The sequence below is a fragment of the Artemia sp. Qi Xiang Cuo genome, chromosome 12, assembly GCF_049724085.1.
Source record: "Artemia sp. Qi Xiang Cuo chromosome 12, ASM4972408v1, whole genome shotgun sequence".
Lineage (NCBI taxonomy): Eukaryota > Metazoa > Arthropoda > Branchiopoda > Anostraca > Artemiidae > Artemia > Artemia sp. Qi Xiang Cuo.
Genome location: NC_142805.1, coordinates 32836652 through 32858025, shown reverse-complemented (window position 1 = coordinate 32858025; position 21374 = coordinate 32836652). Strand labels below are relative to the sequence as shown.

The following is a 21374-nucleotide window of genomic DNA, read 5'->3' as shown; positions in this document are numbered from 1 at the left end:
AAAAAATCCGGAAGACTTGTTAAAATCCCTAGAAATCCCCAAATCCCTAGACAAAAAAGTTTACCCCTAAAAGACCTCAAAAATCCCCATTATAGGGGGAAAATCCCTAGAATGGAAACACTGCTCAGGATAGCTATTATGGTTAAAGTGTGCTTTGAAGATCAGTTCTTGACAAATTCTGGGTAATTTCTCTGTTATAATTAAACTTGACTTCAAGAAGAGTGCCAGAATTACCAGTCTTTTACCGATCTACATCCCTAGACCGAGGACCAGCTTGCATTCTTCTTTTGAGTATACTATTTTGAGATTGTAAAACCTTCTGAACCTGTGAAGCACATGGTGTCACTAAACCATAATGGCCAAGCTCTCCTGCAGGCTACTATGTTGGCACAAGACTTTCTAATTTTATACTGGCATTGGGAAAAAGTTTCACCTTAACTTCCTCAGATCTTGAAATTAACTGAAATATCAGAGCAGATTGAAGCACAGCATGTGCAAATTTTCAAAAATTGTACCTTGTCAAACTGTCGCCGCTAACGCCAATGACTTTCAGAAAATCCCTAACAGAATCGGTCTTCTAATTTTATTAGTTTAAAAATCCTTTTTTATTGGAGTTGGAGACTCCATTAATCTAGAAAAATACACAAATCTGAAAAATATCCGTTTTTTACTGAAAATCTGACAAAATTCCCGAAGTCCGACACGAAATTTTTTTGACCGACAAGAGGGCCGGAAATCCGACAATGTCGGAAAAATCCGACACAGTGGAAGCACTACATACAAAGGTGAGCGTCTAGTAATAATTTAAGCTCGAAAGATGACTAACTTACAATAATAATTCTTCTCATGTTAAAAATCCCTTATTAGCAGTCATGTAAAAATTACTCGGAATTACAAAGTTGAATCGAAGCTCTCAAGCCGGGATGTAGCTACAACACTTTATTAGAGGGGGGGGGGCGCAAGATGGAAGTCCATCCGATAGTGGTGGATCCAGGGGGCCAGGTGGACACGCGTCCGCCTAGCGTAGTCTAAAGTAGCGTAATTTACTTAATTAACCAAAGTTTGCGTTAATTAAACTTGCTTTTAACGCAAGCTTAACAAATCAACCTATTTTGCGCCCCCCCCCCAAAAAAATTTTTTTTTTATAGGATCAACCTATTTTGCCCCCCCCCCATAAAAATCCTGGATCTGCCCCTGCCATCCAAAAAGTTAAGAGCATGGGCTATAGAATACTTTTTTCTCTAAATCATTGCCCGCCTGAAAAAACGCCACTGCTTTCAAGGTTATTTTTAGAAATACAATTAATTATGAAAAAATTTTTTTGGCCATAGAATATGATTTTGAGCTCTTAGTGTCAAACGTTTTCAGTATAGAACTGAAAAGAAATTCAAATGAATTTACTGAAAAAAATATGCATTGTCAGTTTAATGCACATATGCTGATATTTATTCCATAAAATCTTAATTAATTTTTGATTTCTTAAGGTTATAAAAGTCAATACATTAAATTTTTTTTTTAATGAAGTACAAAATTATATTCTAGCTTTTAGAAAGCATAGGGTTTAGAACCTACTCAGATTAATTTCTGCTCGTTTTGAGTTATGCATATTTTAATTTCTGTTTGTTTTGGGTTTCATTTTTTAATTGATACCGATTTGTGGTAGTTGTAAGTTTGGTAGATTATTTGATTCTATTCTGTTCATGAAAGTCACAATAGACATTTTTTTCACAAAGTTCATTAGACTTTTTTCCAGTAAAATAAAAATTAAATTCTAACTTTTGGAACGCATGGGGTTTAGAACCCTACTCATATTAATTTCTGCTTTTTTTTAGTTTGACTTATTTTAATTTCTGTTTGTTTTGGGTTATATTTATTTATTGATTCTGATTTGTGGTAGTTGTACGCTAGGTATATAATTTGATTCTATTTTTGTTCATTTTTGGTTTAATTGAGTTATTTACTTTTTTTTTGAAAACTTATTTTGTTGAAAAAGTTTTTTAATTAATTTCTGTTCGTTTTATATTGACAAAGTCTTTTTCAGGGAGAAAGACAAAGCCTCTTCTAAACTTAAACAACCATCCCTTCAATAAGAACCTTAAATACCCCCTGGGCATAACTTACAATCCTCGCCCCTTATCTGTTGGGTCTGTTTTAACTCCAAAAGCCAGGTTATATGATATTTAGACTATTTTGAATACAATGGCTGTCTCAAAATTTCTATTAGATGCATTTTCTATAGATAAGACGATATTTATTCCTTAAAATCGTAACTAATTTTTAAATCGTAAAAAAATTCTTAAAGTTATAAAGGCGAAAACATTTAAAAGAATTTTTATCAATAAAGTAATAATTATATTCTGGCTTTTAGAAAGCATAGGGTTTAGCATTAACCCCTGTTTGCATTCTGTTTTGTATTAACTTTCCGTCAAAGACTCAAAAGCCATTCTAATCCTTTCATCCTAGGACATGCTGATATCTGATATCTAATATCAGCTGATATCTAAATAACCCATGAATTTTTAATTAGTAAAACAAAAGCAAGTTTTAAAATCATAATTGAAATATTTATTTCTGATTTTTTCTAGTAGGCCTACGGCCATATATCATGTTTATCTAATTTATGTTCGTTTTTTATTCATTCTGATAAAAAAGAAAAAAAAATAACGAATAAAATTTAAATTAAATAAATTGAAAATTGAAGCACATTAATTAAAATCTATATTTGAACTGGCCTAGAATTATAAGATATTCCCTTAATCCGAGTTTTTATGCCAACAACAAAAAGATCAGAAAAATGTTTGAAAGACAATTCTTTCACAGCTAATGAAATATTCATTTTATTCTGTTATAAAACTTGAATTATTGATCTATAACGAAATCTCTCCAGTCAACTTTTAGTTAACAGAAAACTAACATTGATATAATACATTGATAGGCCAAAATGTCATACTCAAATATAAGTATATCTATGTGTACTATTTATTACGATGCACATATGAAATTACTGATGAATATTCTTTCGCTTCCCTCTAATTTTGAGCTAAATAACACACGGGCGGATCCAGAATTTTTTTAGGAGGGGGAGGGGGGGGTGCAAAATATGTTGATCCAATAGAAAAATTTTAGTGGGGGGCGTAAAATAGGTTGATCTGATAAACTTGCGGTAGGAGCAAGTTTAATTAACGCGAATTTGAGTTAATTAAGGAAATTATACTACTTTAGACTACGCTAGGGGGGCGCGCGCCCCCTTGCCTTTATATGCCCCCAGGGCACAGCTTGCAACCCTCGTATTAAGGGCTCTGAGGGGGTTTTAATCCTAAAACACCTAATTTCCAGAACTTTCAACTACGTTGAACAAAATGAATATCTCAAAATTTTAATTGGATGTGTTTGGCAAACCACTTGGCGTGAGAGGGGCGTTAGTCGCTATCCAACCGCTTTCAACTATTAAAAAAGGCACTAGTCCTTTCAATTTTCAATTGAATGAGCCCTTTTGAAGTTTCGACGATAACGTTTTCAATAAAAACTTTATTTGCCCCCAGGGCATTATTTACAACCCTTGCCCTGAGGGCTCTGGTGGGAGGATTTGTCATCCTTAAATACCTAATTTCCAAAACTTTCAACTAAGTTGAATAAAATGGCTATCTAAAAATTTTGATTTTATGTGCTTATGGAAAAGGTGGGCGCAAAACCGCTATGCCTTCCCAAGGCCAGAACAAAATTTGCACTTTACTGAAAAAATATAAAAGTTTTTACTTTTATAACTTTAATAAATCAGATTGTTTTAACATTTTGATAACTAAATATCAGTAAATATATATATATATATATATATATACATGTATATATATATATATATATATATATATATATATATATATATATATATATATATATATATATATATATATATATATATATATATATATATATTAAACTGACAATGCACATTCATTTGTATTATTTTACAAATTTAGTTCTGGCCTTCGGAAGGCATAGGGGTTTTGCACCCAACTTATGTTAATTTCTGCTCGTTTTGAGTTTGACTCGGTTAATTATGGTAATTTCTGTTCGTTTTGGGTTTCATTTATTTGTCGATGCTGATTTGTGGTAGTTTCACGCTTGGTAGAATATTTGATTTTATTTTTGCTCATTTTTTGTTTAATGGAGTTCTTTACTTTTTTTGAAAAACTTATTTTGTGGAAAAAGTTTTTTTTAACTAATTTCTGTTTTATATTGACATAGTCTTTTCAGGGAAAATGAAAATAATACTTTAAATCTTTTCGTTTTATAAGACTTAATAGTTTGGCCTGCTATTTGCATAATGGAGAAAAATTTTCAGCAATTTTTAACAGCATACACCCTTTTAAAAATCTGGACACAAATAGTACTGTTTAATTTAGTTTCACACCTCCTCTAGTTGACCTGAAATTGAAAACTTGATATCATTCGCAAAAAATCTGTTTACTTTCTTTGATAGCTTGGATACACTTACGCTATTTGGATTTGGTTAAATTTTAAGGGCAGAAATGGGAGGGTTGGCGTGGGAGGGGAAGGAGAATCAGTTGCCCTCAAATCACTTTTGACTATTAATAAGGGCATCAGCCCTTCTATTCTCAATCGTAGTGCCCTGGTCTAAACAACAACAACAACAAAAGATAATAGATTATACACACTTCGATCTCTACTATAAAAATGTTAAGCCTTCCAATCACTTTCGAACATTAAAAAGGGCACTAGGCCTTTCGGTTTCCAATCGAATGAGCCCTTTTGGAAACGACAACGCTTTCTATAAACACCTTATATGCCCCCAGGGCATAAATTACAACCCTTATTCTAAGGTCTCTCAGGGTGGTTGTCATCCTCTAAGACCGAATTTCCAGAACTTTTAACTACGTTAAACAACATGGCTATCTCAAAATTTTGATTGGATGTGTTTGTGAAAATGGTGGGCGTGAGAGGGGTCTTAGTTGCCTTCCAATCACTTTCGACTATTAAAAGGGCACAAGCCACTCCAATTTGCAATTGAATGAGCACTTTTCGAAGTTTCTACGACAACTTTTTCGATACGAAGTGCCCTGGTCTAAAGGAAAAAATTAATTAATAATAAATTGTGCAAACATCGTTCTTGTGTGCCCCCAGGCCATAACTTAAAACCCTTGCCCTGAGGGTTGTGGAGGAGTGTCCTTCTCTTTACTTAATACTCGTTTCTTGTCTCGTTCTCGAGTATCCCCGTTCTTTACTTAGGCAGCGCGATCGCGCTGTCTATGATTTATTTAACAACTTTCTATATAAAGCAAATATGCCCCCAGGGCATAACTTAAAACCCTTGCACTGAGGGTTCTGAGGGGGTTATCATCCTAAAAGACCTAATTTGAAAAACTTTCAACTACGTTGAATAAAATGGCTATCTAAAAATTTTGATTGGATGTGTTTGGGGAAAAGGTGGGCGTGAGAGGGGGGTTAGTTGCCCTCAAATCACTTTCGACTATCAAAAGGGGTACTAGCCCTTTGAATTTCAAACCGAATGAGCCCTTTTTCACGGTTCTACGATAATGATTTCCATAATAACCTTATATGCCCCCACGGCCTAACTTGTAATCCTTGCCCTGAGGGTTGTGGGGGAGTGTCCTCCTCAAAAATATATTTTCTATCTGGAAATAACTACGCTGAACAAAATGGCTACCTCAAAATTTTTATTGAATGTTTTTGGGGGAATGATGGGCATGGGGAGGGGGCTAGTTGCCCTCCAATCACTTTCGACTTTTGAAAAGGGCACTAGCCTTTTGACTTTCCAATCGAATGAGCTTTTTTTGAAGTTTCTACGACAACGCCTCCCATATGAAGTGCCCTTCTTTGCAATTTTTTTCATGCAATTTCATGCAATTTTTAACAACATACACCCTTTTAACAATCTGGAAACAAATAGTACTGTTTAATTTAGTTTCACACCTCCTCTAGTTGACCTGAAATTGAAAACTTGAAAACATTCGCAAAAAATCTGTTCATTTTCTTTGTTAGCTTGGATACACTTACGCTATTTTGATTTGGTTAAATTTTATGGGCAGAAATGGGAGGGTTGGCGTGGGAGGGTGGGATTGGAAGGAGAATCAGTTGCCCTCAAATCACTTTCGACTATTAATAAGGGCATCAGCCCTTCTATTTTCAATCGAATGAGCCCTTTTCTAAGTTTCCACGACAACTCCTTCGATACATAGTGCCCTGGTCTAAACAACAACAACAACAAAAGATAATAGATTATACACACTTCGATCTCTACTATAAAAATGTTAAGCCTTCCAATCACTTTCGAACATTAAAAAGGGCACTAGGCCTTTCGATTTCCAATCAAATTAGCCCTTTTGGAAACGACAGCGCTCTCTACAAACACGTTATATGCCCCCAGGGCATAAATTACGAGCCTTATTCTAAGGTCTCTCAGGGTGGTTGTCATCCTCTAAGACCGAATTTCCAGAACTTTAAACTACGTAAAACAACATGGCTATCTCAAAATTTTGATTGGATGTGTTTGGGAAAATGGTGGGCGTGAGAGGGGTCTTAGTTGCCTTCCAATCACTTTCAACTATTAAAAGGGCACAAGCCACTCCAATTTGCAATTGAATGAGCACTTTTCGAAGTTTCTACGACAACTTTTTCGATACGAAGTGCCCTGGTCTAAAGGAAAAAATTAATAAATAATAAATTGTGCAAACATCGTTCTTGTGTGCCCCCAGGCCATAACTTAAAACCCTTGCCCTGAGGGTTGTGGAGGAGTGCCTTTCTCTTTACTTAGTCCTCGTTTCTTGTCTCGTTCTCGAGTGTCCCCGTTCTTTACTTAGGCAGCGCGATCGCGCTGTCTATGATTTATGTAACAACTTTCTATATAAACCATATATGCCCCCAGGGCATAACTTAAAACCCTTGCACTGAGGGTTCTGAGGGGGTTATCATCCTAAAAGACCTAATTTGAAAAACTTTCAACTACGTTGAATAAAATGGCTATCTAAAAATTTTGACTGGATGTGTTTGAGGAAAAGGTGGGTGTGAGAGGGGGGTTAGTTGCCCTCAAATCACTTTGGACTATTAAAGAGGGGAATATCCCTGTGAATTTCAAATTGAATGAGTCCTTTTTCAAGTTTCTACGACAGAGATCTCAATAAGAACCTTATATGCCCTCACGGCATAACTTTTAATCCTTGCCCTGAGGGTTGTGGGGGAGTGTCCTCCTCAAAAATATATTTTCTATCTGGAAATAACTACATTGAACAAAATGGCTATCTCAAAATTTTTATTCGATGTTTCTGGGGGAATGATGGGCGTGGGGGGGGGGCTAGTTGCCCTCCAATCACTTTCAACTATTAAAAAGAGCACTAGCCTTTTGAATTTCCAATCGAATGAGCATTTTTTGAAGTTTCTACGACAACGCCTCCCATATGAAGTGCCCTGCTCTATAGGAAAAAAATAAATAAATAGTACATTGTGCCAAAATCGTTCTTATATGCCCTCAGGGCATAACTTAAAACCCTTGCCCCGAGGGTTGTGGGGGAGTGTCCTCCTCCAAAAACATATTTTCTATCTGGAAATCAACTACGCTGAACAAAATAGCTATCTCAAAATTCTTATTGGATGTGTTTGGGGAAATGATGGGTGTAGGGGTGGAAGTTGCCCTCCAATCCCTTTTGATTATTTAAAATGACAATAGCCCTTTGAATTTCCAATCGAATTAGCCTTTTTTGAAGTTTCTACGACAACGCCTTGTATAAAAACCTTATATGCACCCAGGGCATAACTTAAAACCCTTGCCCTTAGGGTTGTGGAGGAGTGTCCTTCTCTTTACTTAACCCTCGTTTCTTGTCTCGTTCTCGAGTGTCCCCGTTCTTTACTTAGGCAGCGCGATCGCGCTGTCTATGATTTATGTAACAACTTTCTATATAAAACATATATGCCCCCAGGGCATAACTTAAAACCCTTGCACTGAGGGTTCTGAGGGGGTTATCATCCTAAAAGACCTAATTTAAAAAACTTTCAACTTCGTTGAATAAAATGGCTATCTAAAAATTTTGATTGGATGTGTTTGGGGAAAAGGTGGGCGTGAGAGGGAGGTTAGTTGCCCTCAAATTACTTTTGAATATTAAAAAGGGTACTATCCCTTGGAATTTCAAATCGAATGAGCCCTTTTTCAAGGTTCTACGACAGAGATTTCCATAAAAACCTTATATGCCCTCACGGCATAACTTTTAATCCTTGCCCTGAGGGTTGTGGGGGAGTGTCCTCCTCAAAAATATATTTTCTATCTGGAAATAACTACGCTGAACAAAATGGCTATCTCAAAATTTTTATTCGATGTTTTTTGGGGAATGATGGGCGTGGGGGGGGGGGCTAGTTGCCCTCCAATCACTTTCGACTATTAAAAAGAGCACTAGCCTTTTGAATTTCCAATCGAATGAGCTTTTTTTGAAGTTTCTACGACAACGCCTCCCATATGAAGTGCCCTGCTCTATAGGAAAAAAATAAATAAATAGTACATTTTGCCAATATCGTTCTTATATGTCCTCAGGGCATAACTTAAAACCCTTGCCCCGAGGGTTGTGGGGGAGTGTCCTCCTCCAAAAACATATTTTCTATCTGGAAATCAACTACGCTGAACAAAATAGCTATCTCAAAATTTTTATTGGATGTGTTTGGGGAAATGATGGGTGTGGGGGTGGAAGTTGCCCTCCAATCACTTTCGACTATTTAAAAGGACAATAGCCCTTTGAATTTCCAATCGAATTAGCCTTTTTTGAAGTTTCTACGACAACGCCTTCTATAAAAACCTTATATGCCCCCAGGGCATAACTTAAAACCCTTGCCCGTAGGGTTGTGGGGGAGTGTCCTCCTCAAAAACATGTTTTCTAACTGGAAATCATTTACGCTGAACAAAATGGCTATCTCAAAATTTTGACTGGATGTATTTGGGGGAATGATGGGCGTAAGGGGGGAGGGGGGGTGTTGCTCTCCAATCGCTTTCGACTATTAAAGAGGGCACTAGAACTCTCAATTGCCAATAGAATGAACCCTTTTGGAAGTATCTACGAAAACCCCTTCCATATGCAGTGCCCTGCTTTAAAGGAAAAAAATAATTAGTAGTACATTATGCCAACATTGTTCTTATATGCCCTAGGGGCATAACTTAAAACCTTTGCCCCGAAGGTCGTGGGGGAGTGTCCTCCTCAAAAACATATTTTCTACCTGGAAATCAACTACGCTGAACAAAATGGCTATCTTAAAAATTTTGATTGGATGTGTTTGGGGGAATAATGGGTATGAGGGGGGGGGGGGCTATTTGCCCTTCAATCCCTTTCGATTATTAAAAAGGGTTTAGGAACTCTATTTTACAATCGAATGAGCCCTTTTTGAAGTTTCTACAACTCCTTCGATACGAAGTGCCCGGGTGGAGAAAAAAAACACATTGTGACCATATCGTTCTTTACTTAGGCAGCAATAGGCAGCCTAACTAAATCATAGGTATCATAGGCAGCGCTAGCGCGCTCCCCTTTAAGAGCGGAGTCGTGCGCGTAGGTATAAGAGTATTATTATGCCCTTCTTTATTATTTACTGAGCAAATAATTCCAGCTTAATCGTTAGTTGTTTGGCCAATACCAAACTTCTGCTGTTCATTCGAGTTCATGTGCAGTGATGGGCGCTGCCTTAACATCGATCTGAGGTGCGGTGGCAGTAAGAATTGGATCGTTAGATCCGTCCGACGAAGATAATGGTGAACATTGGGACAAAACTTACACCTGCAGACCTCATGAATTAACTTGCTCTACTGGTAAATACATTAGACAGGATTGGAGGTGCGATGGCGAGGCATAAGTATCGATGCGGTGCGATGGATAAGTATCAGTATATGTATATTAAACTGACAATGAAAATTCATTTGTTTTTTTTTAGTATAGTTCAAATTATGTTCTGGCCTTGGGAATGCATAGGGATTAAAAGAAATCTAGAATAAAAAAAAGAACAAGATGGTTTGGTTGGTACGGGATGAAAAGGATTTAAAAACCGTGATTGGGTTTCATGTTATGAAAATTCAGTTGTTCAGTGTCTATTTATTATAGATGACCAACGTATATATATACATATATATATATATATATATATATATATATATATATATATATATATATATATATATATATATATATATATATATATATATATATATATATATATAATTATATATAAATGTTGTCCTTCTCTGTCCAATTAATATTATTTGAATTGGTCTTGGCGCAAATACACTGTTGAATGGTAGTACCAGTCAATTCAAACACTACTACCAATTTTTCCGAAATTCCTGCAGAGAAAGTGATAGTCAAAATATCGGTAGTATTAAGTGCTGAAACATTCCAGCAATAACATAAAACTATCTGCAACATTAAGTACAAATAATAAAGGCATTTGTCTCTAGGTCGTCACCAAAATTGCCACTAATTAGGCTTACCTGAAGGGGTAACAATAAGATACGCCTCTTTGACAACAAAAGTTTTAACACCCATTCTGCCTATTCCAACACAAATATAAAGGCCAGAGTCCTCATCCAGTACATTTGTGATATTTAATGTAATGACTAATCAGAGCCATCTTCTTGCCTTAAAACACCATCTTGCATTATTGCTAAAAAGAAATAAAAATTTTAACATAGGCATCACTAGTAAAATCTTTATTATCAACGAAGCTCTACAGATCTAAGGACCGTCGTCTGCTTCAAAGTGCAAAGAAAAAGTTATTACAGCTGTAGGAACACTTTTTGGGTGGGAAAATCAGCTAACTTTTGACAGGTGAGGGGCCAAGCTTTACAGAAAGAAAAAAACATTTCACAACATACTTTGCTTTTCGAGGAGGGAGGGGATCTTTTAGCTCAACTTCAGGCAAAAATTTCCTCGCTCCGTGTCCCCTAGGTGTGCAGGTTTTTGTTGAAGGAGTCTGATAAATACATTTCCTGTAGGTTTATGTAAGCTTCCTGTTTTGGAAAAAAGACAAGGAAGGGAAAAATATGTCCAACAGTTAAAAACCCAAAAGCGGAAAAGTAGACCATTAGACTTACGTTACAGAACGCTCAGCAGATTAAACCACAATTACCTACAAGAAGAGACAAGAACATAATTATTTTAAAACAAGATATTATTTTCATTTATTATTATCTTTCCTCTCTTAGCTTCATATGTCATGTGTAGCCAGTGTAGGCTTGGAATGTATTTATGTCAAGCTTACGGGGAGCATTGGACCAACATTGTTTTATATTTTTTATAAATTGTGTTAAAAAACATAACCAATCTTATTTGTCAGTTCAATTTTGTAGAAACTTGCAAAAGACATCGAATTCTTCCACATTCTTTACGTTTCAAACTACATTTAGGCACACAATCTGAAGGCCCGTTTACCCTGAGAATGGGTTTCAAAACTGTGGCACATATTTTAAAAGACCATAGATTCAAAAGAGACGTCCTTAGTAATAAGATATTTGATTTCAAACCTTTATTATATCAGACTTTATCCGTTTAGGATTTTCACCAAATTTTACATATCTCACATAGGTCTTTTCGACACGTTTTCCATTTAGAAAAAACTTGCTTATCTTGAAAAATCCAAAAACTGGAATTTCAACAATTTCAACAAACACGATTTCACTTCCTAAATTTTGCCCTGGCCCTCCTTTGAAAAATCTATCCTCTCAGGTTTTTACATCCAAGGAGCCAAGTATTCTTTCAAAAGGCCCAAATTTGAAATGGCTCAAACAACCGTAAATACATCAGAGATTATAACGGGCGTGGAGTCTGCTATTTTTAGCTCTCATGGGGAGGTTGAAAATCCAGACCTAATCAAAGGTGAAATTGTAAAGAGTATTCTTGATTATAGGCCTTCTTAGTCGCTTTCAACTCATCAAAAGAAGAAATTAAAATCCTCCAAAACTTAGAAAAAGATCAAAACACAGTAATTACAAGAGCACACAAAGAAAACACAGTAGTAATTATGAATTCTGCAGATTATGAAATGAAAGCAAATACCCTTTTAATGGACAAAAATACTTGCAAAGAAATAAAAAGTGATCCCACAGACAAATACACACAGCAGTTGGGAAAAGAAATAGGATTTTTAAAAGACCGTAGACTAATTACTCCTCAAATGTACATAAAATTCTACACCAAAGGATGTTCAGCCCCAAAGTTTCATGGTCTGCCTAAAATCCATAAAAAAGATATTCCGATACGTCCTATTGTAGCATGTTATGGTTCTCCATCTACAGGTGTAGGAAAGTTCTTGGCCACCATTTTTAAGCCTCTTTCAAGCACACAGAAATCTGACATACAAAATTCCATAGATCTTGTTGAGAAGTTAAAATTTCAAAATACAACAGAAAAAACTATCTTATCTAGTTTTGATGCAGTTTCTATGTACACTTTATGCTACGTCCATAAATGTGAGCAGGCCTTACAAAGAAAAATAGAGGAAAATTCTGATTGGTCAAATTAAAAAACTTTAGAAATGGACAGAAGAATACGCTTGTTCGTCTTTACAACAAGTTCTCTTCGTCTTTTAATTTCCGAGACAAATTCTTTTCTTCAAATTATGGGCCTATTCATGGGCAGTGTTTTGTATCCTTATCTGACAAACTTTGACACGGACTTCATACAAAAATTCGTTTTGAATAGTTTCCACTCAAAACATTCTCTCTTGTGTCGTTTCGTTGATGATATCCTTTCTGTTTGGGCATGGACAGGACTCTCTTAAGTAGTTTTTGGCACATTTAAACTCTTTTGGTTCGAATCTCCAGTTTACAATGGACCTAGAAGATTTAGAAAAGCTGCCTTTCTTGGATGTTTTGATTATAAAAAAATACTCTTAGCCTTGAATTTTCTATATACAGAAAGCCAACCCATAATGATCGGTATCTACATTTCTCGTCAAATCACCCTGCTTCTGTGAAGAGAGGGGTAATAATTTCTGTAGTCGACAGAATTTTCAAAATCTGTTAACTTAATCATGTTGGTAGGACCCATGAACAACTTGGCGAACATTTACATGAATACAAAATTTCAATAGATAAGTCCCTGAGATTGGAAAATAAAAATGACAGCTTTAATTCCGCCTTGGCCCTGCATATATTTGAAAATTCTACACATCTTGTTCTTTTTGAGGAGGCAACTTTAATATCTACTGTAAATGGCCTACTGCTATCTTTTAAAGATATAATTGAGATAAAAAAAAATATATAAACAGAAATTTGGCAATAAATAGACGTAATTGAGATAAAAAAAATATATATAAACAGAAATTTGGCAATAAATAGAGACACCGGAGACATTTCATTAAGCCCAATTTATAACAATTTATTACTAAAAGACTCAATTAATATTTGCACCCAGTCAAGTTTAAGAAAAGCTATTTACATATCTAATAAAAACCGAAATTGCAGGCGAGAAAAAAGTATTACAAGGCAAAACATTCTTGCTCAATCTCTTTGGTAAATCCTTTTTGATTTCGCCTTAGTCTTTCATTCAGTGTCTGTTTCGCATCTTGTCGAGTAAACTCCAAAAGGTTAGATTTTAGGTTTTTGTCATTTTTTTATTTTTTATTTTTCTTTTTGTTTAGCACTGAGGACGACTTGGCGGAGGTCCTTGTCAAAATACTTGCTTGTTTTTCGTCTTCATGTTTTGCCACTGGCTGACAAAATCCTCGTTTTCTCACCCTTTTTTTATTTTATGTTTCATTTATTATTTCTTTTCCTCTCTTAGCTCCATATGCCCATAATCAGGGGCAAATACCAAGCATTTTTACTGAGGGGAGAGGGGTAATAGGGGTCCATATCTGGATATTCAAGGGACATGGGAAAATAATTTTGAGAAAAATAATTTTTTCTCCACATTATTGGGGGATCAACTGCCCTAAACCCAATTAACAACGGATTGAAAATACTATCAAATTGGTTTAATAAGTATACCATTGGAATCGCCATAGTAAAAAAAAACCTTAGTTGGAGAATTACAGTGCCCCACACTGAACAAAAAGAAATTGAAAAATACTGAGCACACTGAAGCAAGGGTACAGCATGACCATAGTATGCAAACATTTGACGCTCCCGAGTGAAAGACCGACAGAGATACCAAGGGGGTACCAACAGTGAATAAAAGCTAAATAAACTAGAATAAAAGAATAAAATAGAATGAAAATCCCTTGAAAGAAAAAAAGACGAAAGATTTTACATACATGTCAGGACTCGGAATTCTTCATTTCTCCAAAATATTTGACCATTGGCATATAATAGTTTTTTCTTAGCATCGAACTTTTTGAACAATGAAAAATATAGTACATCTTGTACATCTGAAGTCAATCTACATTGCAACGTTGCAATTGCTCCTTGTTGAACAGTTCTGTTTAGAAAATGAAGTGAGTCTTCAGTTATCGACTTCAGAATTCCTGCAATAATGGAGAGGTTACTCTGCGTTTATTCAATATGTTATGAAAGGATTTAGTGATTTTAGTCAGTTAAGTAATTTTTTTCAGTTATTTTAGTCATTTTAGTAATTTTAGTCGGTTATTTTAGTCATTTTAGTTAGTTATTTTAGTCATTTTAGTAATTTTAGTCAGTTATTTTAGTCATTTATGTCAGTTATTTTAGTCATTTATTTCAGTTATTTTAGTCATTTATGACAGTTATTTCAGTCATTTTAGTAATTTTAGTATATTATTTTAGTCAGTTATTTCAGTCAGTTATTGTAGTCATTTTAGTTAGTTAGTAATTTTAGTAAGTTATTTTAAGTTATTGTCGTCATTTTAGTCAGTTATTTTAGTCAGCTATTTTAGTCATTTTAGTCAGTTATTTTAATCACTTTAGTCGGTTATTTTAGTCATTTTATTAATTTTATTTGGTTATTTTAGTACTTTAAGTCAGTTACTTTAGGCATTTTAGTAATTTTAGTTAGTTATTTTAGTAATTTAAGTCAGTCATTTCAGTTATTTTAGTCATTTTAGTAAGTTTAGGCGGTTACTTAATTCGGTTATTTCAGTCATTTTTGTCACTAATTTCAGCCGATTATTTTTGTCAGTTATTTTGGCTTCAACTACATTCCCAATTTTATATTACCCATTCAAGCTTCCAATAAAAAAAATATATAATAAAAAAAAGCTAAAATAAAATAAATACAATTTGAACCATTCTTCCCTTACAATAACCTCAACAAACAGTAAATTATATACTTAAACAACACAATACTTATTTAGGAAGAAGGGTTTAAAAATTCTAACAAATTACCCATAAACTTTAAATTTCTAAACAAAATTCATACTTTACGTGATTGCCTTAAAAAAAAAAAAAAATTTGATTTATTAAAGTTATAAATTAAAACCATTTACATTTTTTCAGTAAAGTGCAAATTATGTTTTGGCCTTGGAAAGGCATATGGGTTTTGAGCCCAACTCATGTTAATTTCTGCTCATATTGAGTTTGACTCGGTTATTTATTGTAATTTCTGTTCGTTTTGGGTTTCGTTTATTTATCGATGCTGATTTGTGGTAGTTTCACGCTTGGTAGATTATTTGATTTTATTTATGCTCATTTTTGGTTTAATGGAGTTCTATACTTTTCTTTGAAAAATTTATTTTGTGGAAAATATTTTTAATTAATTTAATTAAGATTAACCTAACTTCACTTCTTGAGTTTTGGCGGTAAAATGCATAAGTACCAGTGTAACTTACAGCCCTTTCCTAAGGGACTAAGGAAGGTTATGTCATCACCAAAAGCATATTTTGCCCACTTTCTATTTACTTATGCAGCTCTATTGACCTGCCTATGATATGTTGTTTCCAAACTTCTGTTCCTTAGAGTTTCGGTTACTACTGGCACAGATCATTTTTTGCTTGGACCTTGTTACCTTGAACTGTTCGATTTCATTCTTTCGTACATTTGCAACTCCCCAACTGTTTTCCATTCTGGAAAGCTTGCCTCCTTTTAATTTTAAGAAAAAAGATCAAATTCAAATTTTGCGCTCCTGTACTAGGAGAAATAAACAACACTTTTCAAAGCAAAGAGCGAAGTGGACTCAAAGCGTTATTTTTTACCATGGCACTTCGTATGGAAGAAGTTAGCATTGAAACTATGGAAGAGGCCAATTCGATTGGATATTGAAAATTCTTGTACCAGTTTTGAGATTTAAAAGTGATTGGAGGGTAGCCACCCTCCTTCTTACACCCCTTTCTCCCAAAGGCATCCAGTAAAAATTTTTAGAAAGCTATTTTGTTGAACTTGGATAAAAAGTCCAATAGCTGTGCCTCTGCGGATTATATGACCCCGGCAGCCCCACAGAAAAGTACTACAAGTTTTGAAATTTGCCCATTGTTTACTTATAGTATTAGTTATTGTGAGGGTGGTCACATTTGTTGATTTTTGGTCAAGGGTATTAAGGTGAAAACTTCCGGTAATGGTGAACTAATTCAAAGCACAATACTGTCTTTGCAGATTGTCAATAGAACGTATATCAGGAACGGATTAAGCTATTAAGTTAAAACTTTCAGGGTGTGATGCAGGGAACGTTTAATTCGCTAAAAGGTAATATGCACACGCTACTGCTACTACCAGTACTACTGCTACCACTACTATTATTACTACTACAAATACTGCGTCTACTATTACTTCTACTACAATTACTACTAAGAGTATGGGACCACTACTGAAACGTCTCTTGCACCTTCTAAATACCAGAATGTAATTTGCACTTTACAAATAAATTATGTTACTAATAAATCTCCTGATATAGTAGAATCAATTTTCTTTATAAAAATGTAGGGGATGTTGTAATTTATTCAGGGATGAAACATTTCCTTTTTTTGAGAATTTAATTAGAATTTGGATACAGTTATACTTTAAACATCGCAAGTTAATTTATAACTATCGTTTTAGATACGATAGGTTTTCGTTCCAATCGTTTTAGACATAAATCTATCGTTCTAATAAAATAAGAATACTTTAACTCTGAACTTTTGTTTAAAAGGATAGGATAAAAACACAATACATTAATATCTCTTAATCAATCAAGCAAAAATTACGCTATTTCACCTGGTTATAAACACTTATTGTGCTCTACCGACAAAAAAGATTCTAAATCAGAAAATCTGTTTCCATGACTTACTTGGCACTTTTGTGGTAGTAGGGGTCGTTGTCATAGTTGGTACAGGCGTCTTAGTTTTTGTGGTTGTGCTGGTACTCTGTGCTAGTGCTGGTGTTGCTGTAGTTACGACTAGGAGAAAAAGAACATACTGTTTATATTGAGTGATATTAAAAATATCCTTCAGTATCAGACAGTGGGAGCGTGGGACAGACACGAGAAGTACTACTACTACTACTAACAACTCACCGTAGCACCTAGCCGCCTGAGGCCGACACAGCTACGCACGCTCCTCCTCCATCCCACTCTATTCAAAGCCTCCCTTTTTGCGCCCGCCCATGAAGTTCCCATTTCCTTTAAATCTTTCTTTATGACGTCCTCCCACCCCGGACGAGGACGAGCTGCTTTCTCTTTGGCCCTTGACGGTTCGCCGAAAAGAACAATCTTTGGCAGTCTGTCACCCTTCATCCGCACAACGTGCCCTAGCCACCTCAACCTCTCCTTCATTATAGCCCTAGAGAGCGGTATTGAACCACATTTTGTGTATAGCCTATTGTTTGAAATACGGTACGGTCAGTCAGCCGGGTACCCAGAACAATCCTTAAGCAATTTCTCAGAAAAACGTCTAGCAAAGCTTCATCCACTTTTCGGAGCGCCCATGCTTCAAAGCCATATTTGACCACTGTCATCACTGTAGCTTCTAATATTCTAATCTTGGTTTGCAGACTTATCTTCCTATTTTTCCAAACTTTTTTTACTGTGAAAAAAACACCCTGAGCCTCGGCTATTCTACTTTGGACAAGTTCACTGCTCCAACCATATTTACTAATAATACTATCAAGGTAAGTGAAGCTGTCCACCTGATCAATCTTTTCATTACCCAACTTTACCTTTTCATCTTCACTTATTCTTAGCCTTAGTGACTTAGTCTTTTTAACATTGATTTTCAAACATACTCTAGCACCCTGAACTCGCAAAACCTCTAAAACTTCATTCATTTTGCTCACACTTTCATCTAGGATGCTTAAATCCTCAGCATAATCCAAGTCCAGGAGACTTTTTCCTCCACATTTGATTCTGTGGTCTCCCATTGCCTTTCCTGTGCTTCTTAAAACAAAGTCCATCAAAATAATCCATATAAAGTGGAATAGAACAAAATCCTGCTTAATTACTGATTTAATACAAAACCAGCTGCTAACCTCATTTCCTACCTTAACCGCAGCAGTGTTATTCTCGTACATAGCACTAATCACTTTAATATATTTGTCCGGTATACCATACAAGGACAAAACCATTTTCTTCTTTTTTTCTCTTTACTATTTTCTTCTTTTTTTTTTACTCTCAGACATGATCGCACAAATCAATTGTTTTTGGAATTGAACAGGAATCATTCGAACGGAAGAAAAATTTCAAGCGCTAAGAAAAGTAAAGAGCAAAATAATACTTAAAACTAACAACAATAGGTTCCTGGAGTAATTCAAACTAAAAATGGCCATACAATACTATTAAAAGAATAAATGCCCCCCCCCCCCCAAAAAAAAAACAGGCAACCATAACAAGTACTAATATATATGAATAATTAAATCTTGAAACGAACAAAATACCAATAAAAAAGAGTTATTATAATTAAACAAGGCTATTAATCCCTCCCCCACCCCTCTAGCCGTTAAGGTCTGTATACTGGTTGGGCTTTTTTGGTTTTTTAATAAATATTTTTTTGTTTTTTTTTTCAAACATTTACGACAAATAAAAAATAAATCACTATATAATCAATATTGCTGAAGAGAATTAATGAAATTAAAAGCAGTTGTTCTTAGCTTCGTCTTCTCTGAAATGATTTCTCGGAAATTGCATTCTTTGCTTAAAAAATATATATTACATTACAAAAGCTGTTGTTATTCTGAAGCAACTAAAATGAAATGACTATAATGTTTTTATGGATATTTTTATTTGGTAGAAATGGTTTAGCTGGTAAGAAACTATGAGCTAATTAACATGGTACACTTAATTCCTGAATATCTTTGTTACTAACCACCAGATAATAAAAAAAAACTAATTACTATAATGGCAATCAGTATTTTCGAAGGGAGAACTCTGAAATTAAAAAAAAATATAAGCACACAAAAAAAGAAAAGAAAAAAAAAATTAAAGAGGAATCCATGGTTGAACTTTTAGGGTGAGCAAAGGGACCCAGTTCCTCCACAACTATGACTGGTTCATGACGTCCAGCATTTGCAACGCTTTCGCATATGTTTCTGTGTCACTGCTCTCCTCAAAAGCTTCAAAAGAACGCAGAATTGGCTAGTAGAACTAAAAAAACACATAACTGAATCCTGGCACTCGACCCATCTTCTGTTTTTGCAAATCTGGCAAGAGATTGCAAATCTTTTCTTTCAGATTTTGGATTCTGAGTGGCAAAATACCGCAAAGATCACGGATTTGTGATAAGGTTCCGAGGTAATGCTTAAAAGTAGGAATAGGGCGGACAGACGAAATGACAAGATAGAGACTATGTGTGCTACAGTGAACATAAAGTGCCTTTGGATGCTGTTGGCGCATAGTGGCCTAAAAACCCCTTAGATGGCCGCTTATCACTGCTCCACCATCATACCCCTATCTAACCATCCTGTTTGAGTTCAGCCGATGGCTTTCCCAAAAATACAGAATTGCCGAAGCGAGACCTTGTCCAGATAGATCAGAGACCTTGTTCAGTTACCAACGAGCATTCATGAAGAGAGGCTTGTCTTGCCGAGTCAAATGAATGAGTATTAGCCACACTCCGTGAAAAATTTAAACAGTGACTCTATACTAAACTAAAAGGATTAGCTATATTAAAAGGATTGAGGGAAACTATTTTTTTTAGAAACAGCATTTGACGAAAGCGGGCCCTTGTTTTATTACAAAAAGGGGCATCTGTGTGTAAGTTTTACTCTATGGATTTTTAGCTCTACAAAATTGGCAAAGTGGCATTAGTTATAATCGATATGTCACTGAAAATAGCGACGAAGACCACACTGCCTTTCCATAACAAACAACAAAAACACAAAGAACAATAGGGAAATCTTTTTACAAGACAGTGAAGATAATTTTAATGAATATTTCGGCCCTCAGTAGTAGAAATGACCCTATCGTTCCCACGATAACACCATATATGGGCATAGAATCCCTAGGGAGAAAACCTGTGCTGTCAGTCCGAAAGGGAGTCCATATATGAGCATAGAGTCCCTAGGGAGAACACCTGAGCTGTCAGTACCGATCCCACACCATGTATGGGCATGGATTCCCCAGGGAGAATACGTTTCCGAGAAATATCTCTGGGCGAAGTTTATTAATGTCTTTGATGAATTTCCAAGGAGAATTGTCTTCGGGTAAAATTTATTAATGTCTTTAGAGTTCTTCCAGGAGAATTGTTTCCGGGTGAAGTTTGCAAATGCGCATTAACGGTGGGGAAGAGGTATTTTGATCTTAGAGATGAAGAGATTAACGCGGGAAAGGGTTTCTTAGTAATTTCAAATATGACAGCGCAGGGATGCCAAAAACAAAAGGAACACGCAGAAATTACGTTTAGGGGTTATTTGAGCGAAACCGTTTTAGACATTTTAGGGAATTATTTCGGCGAAACAGTTAGAGACATTTTAAAAGATGATTTTAGAAGATGTTTAAAAGTAGGAATAGGGCGGACAGACGAAATGACAAGATTGAGACTATGTGTGCTACAGTGAACATAAAGTGCCTTTGGATGCTGTTGGCACATAGTGGCCTAAAAACCCCTTAGATGGCCTTTTATCACTGCTCCACCATCATACCCCTATCTAACCATCCTGTTTGAGTTCAGCCAATGGCTTTCCCAAAAATACAGAATTGCCGAAGCGAGACCTTGTCCAGATAGATCAGAGACCTTGTTCAGTTACCTACGAGCATTCATGAAGAGAGGCTTGTCTTGCCGAGTCAAATGAATGAGTATTAGCCACACTCCGTGAAAAGTTTAAACAGCGACGCTATACTAAACTAAAAGGATTAGCTATATTAAAAGGATTGAGGGAAACTATTTTTTTAGAAACAGCATTTGACGAAAGCGGGCCCTTGTTTTATTATAAAAAGGGGCATCTGTGTGTAAGTTTTACTCTATGGATTTTTAGCTCTACAAAATTGGCAAATATGGCATTAGTTATAATCGATATGTCACTGAAAATAGCGACGAAGACCACACTGCCTTCCCATAACAAA

At 35.4% G+C, this 21374-nt stretch overlaps 2 protein-coding genes across 2 annotated transcripts in view; both read right to left on the bottom strand.

The window, feature by feature from the left end:
• LOC148946033 (uncharacterized) overlaps positions 1-10544 on the bottom strand; it is a 38456-nt gene extending 27912 nt beyond the window's left edge. Inside the window, exon 1 of the mRNA XM_089097583.1 lies at positions 10490-10544. Within this exon, the coding sequence (XP_088953709.1) occupies positions 10490-10544 (55 nt within the window). The remainder of the gene's footprint in view (positions 1-10489) is intronic.
• A 71-nt stretch (positions 10545-10615) lies between these two features.
• The window catches only part of LOC148946032 (uncharacterized), a 40008-nt gene continuing 29249 nt past the window's right edge, over positions 10616-21374 (bottom strand). The window contains exons 2-4 of the mRNA XM_089097582.1: positions 17172-17279; positions 14254-14463; positions 10616-10662 (exon numbers count right to left, since the gene is read on the bottom strand). Of these exons, the coding sequence (XP_088953708.1) occupies positions 10616-10662; positions 14254-14463; positions 17172-17279 (365 nt within the window). The remainder of the gene's footprint in view (positions 10663-14253; positions 14464-17171; positions 17280-21374) is intronic.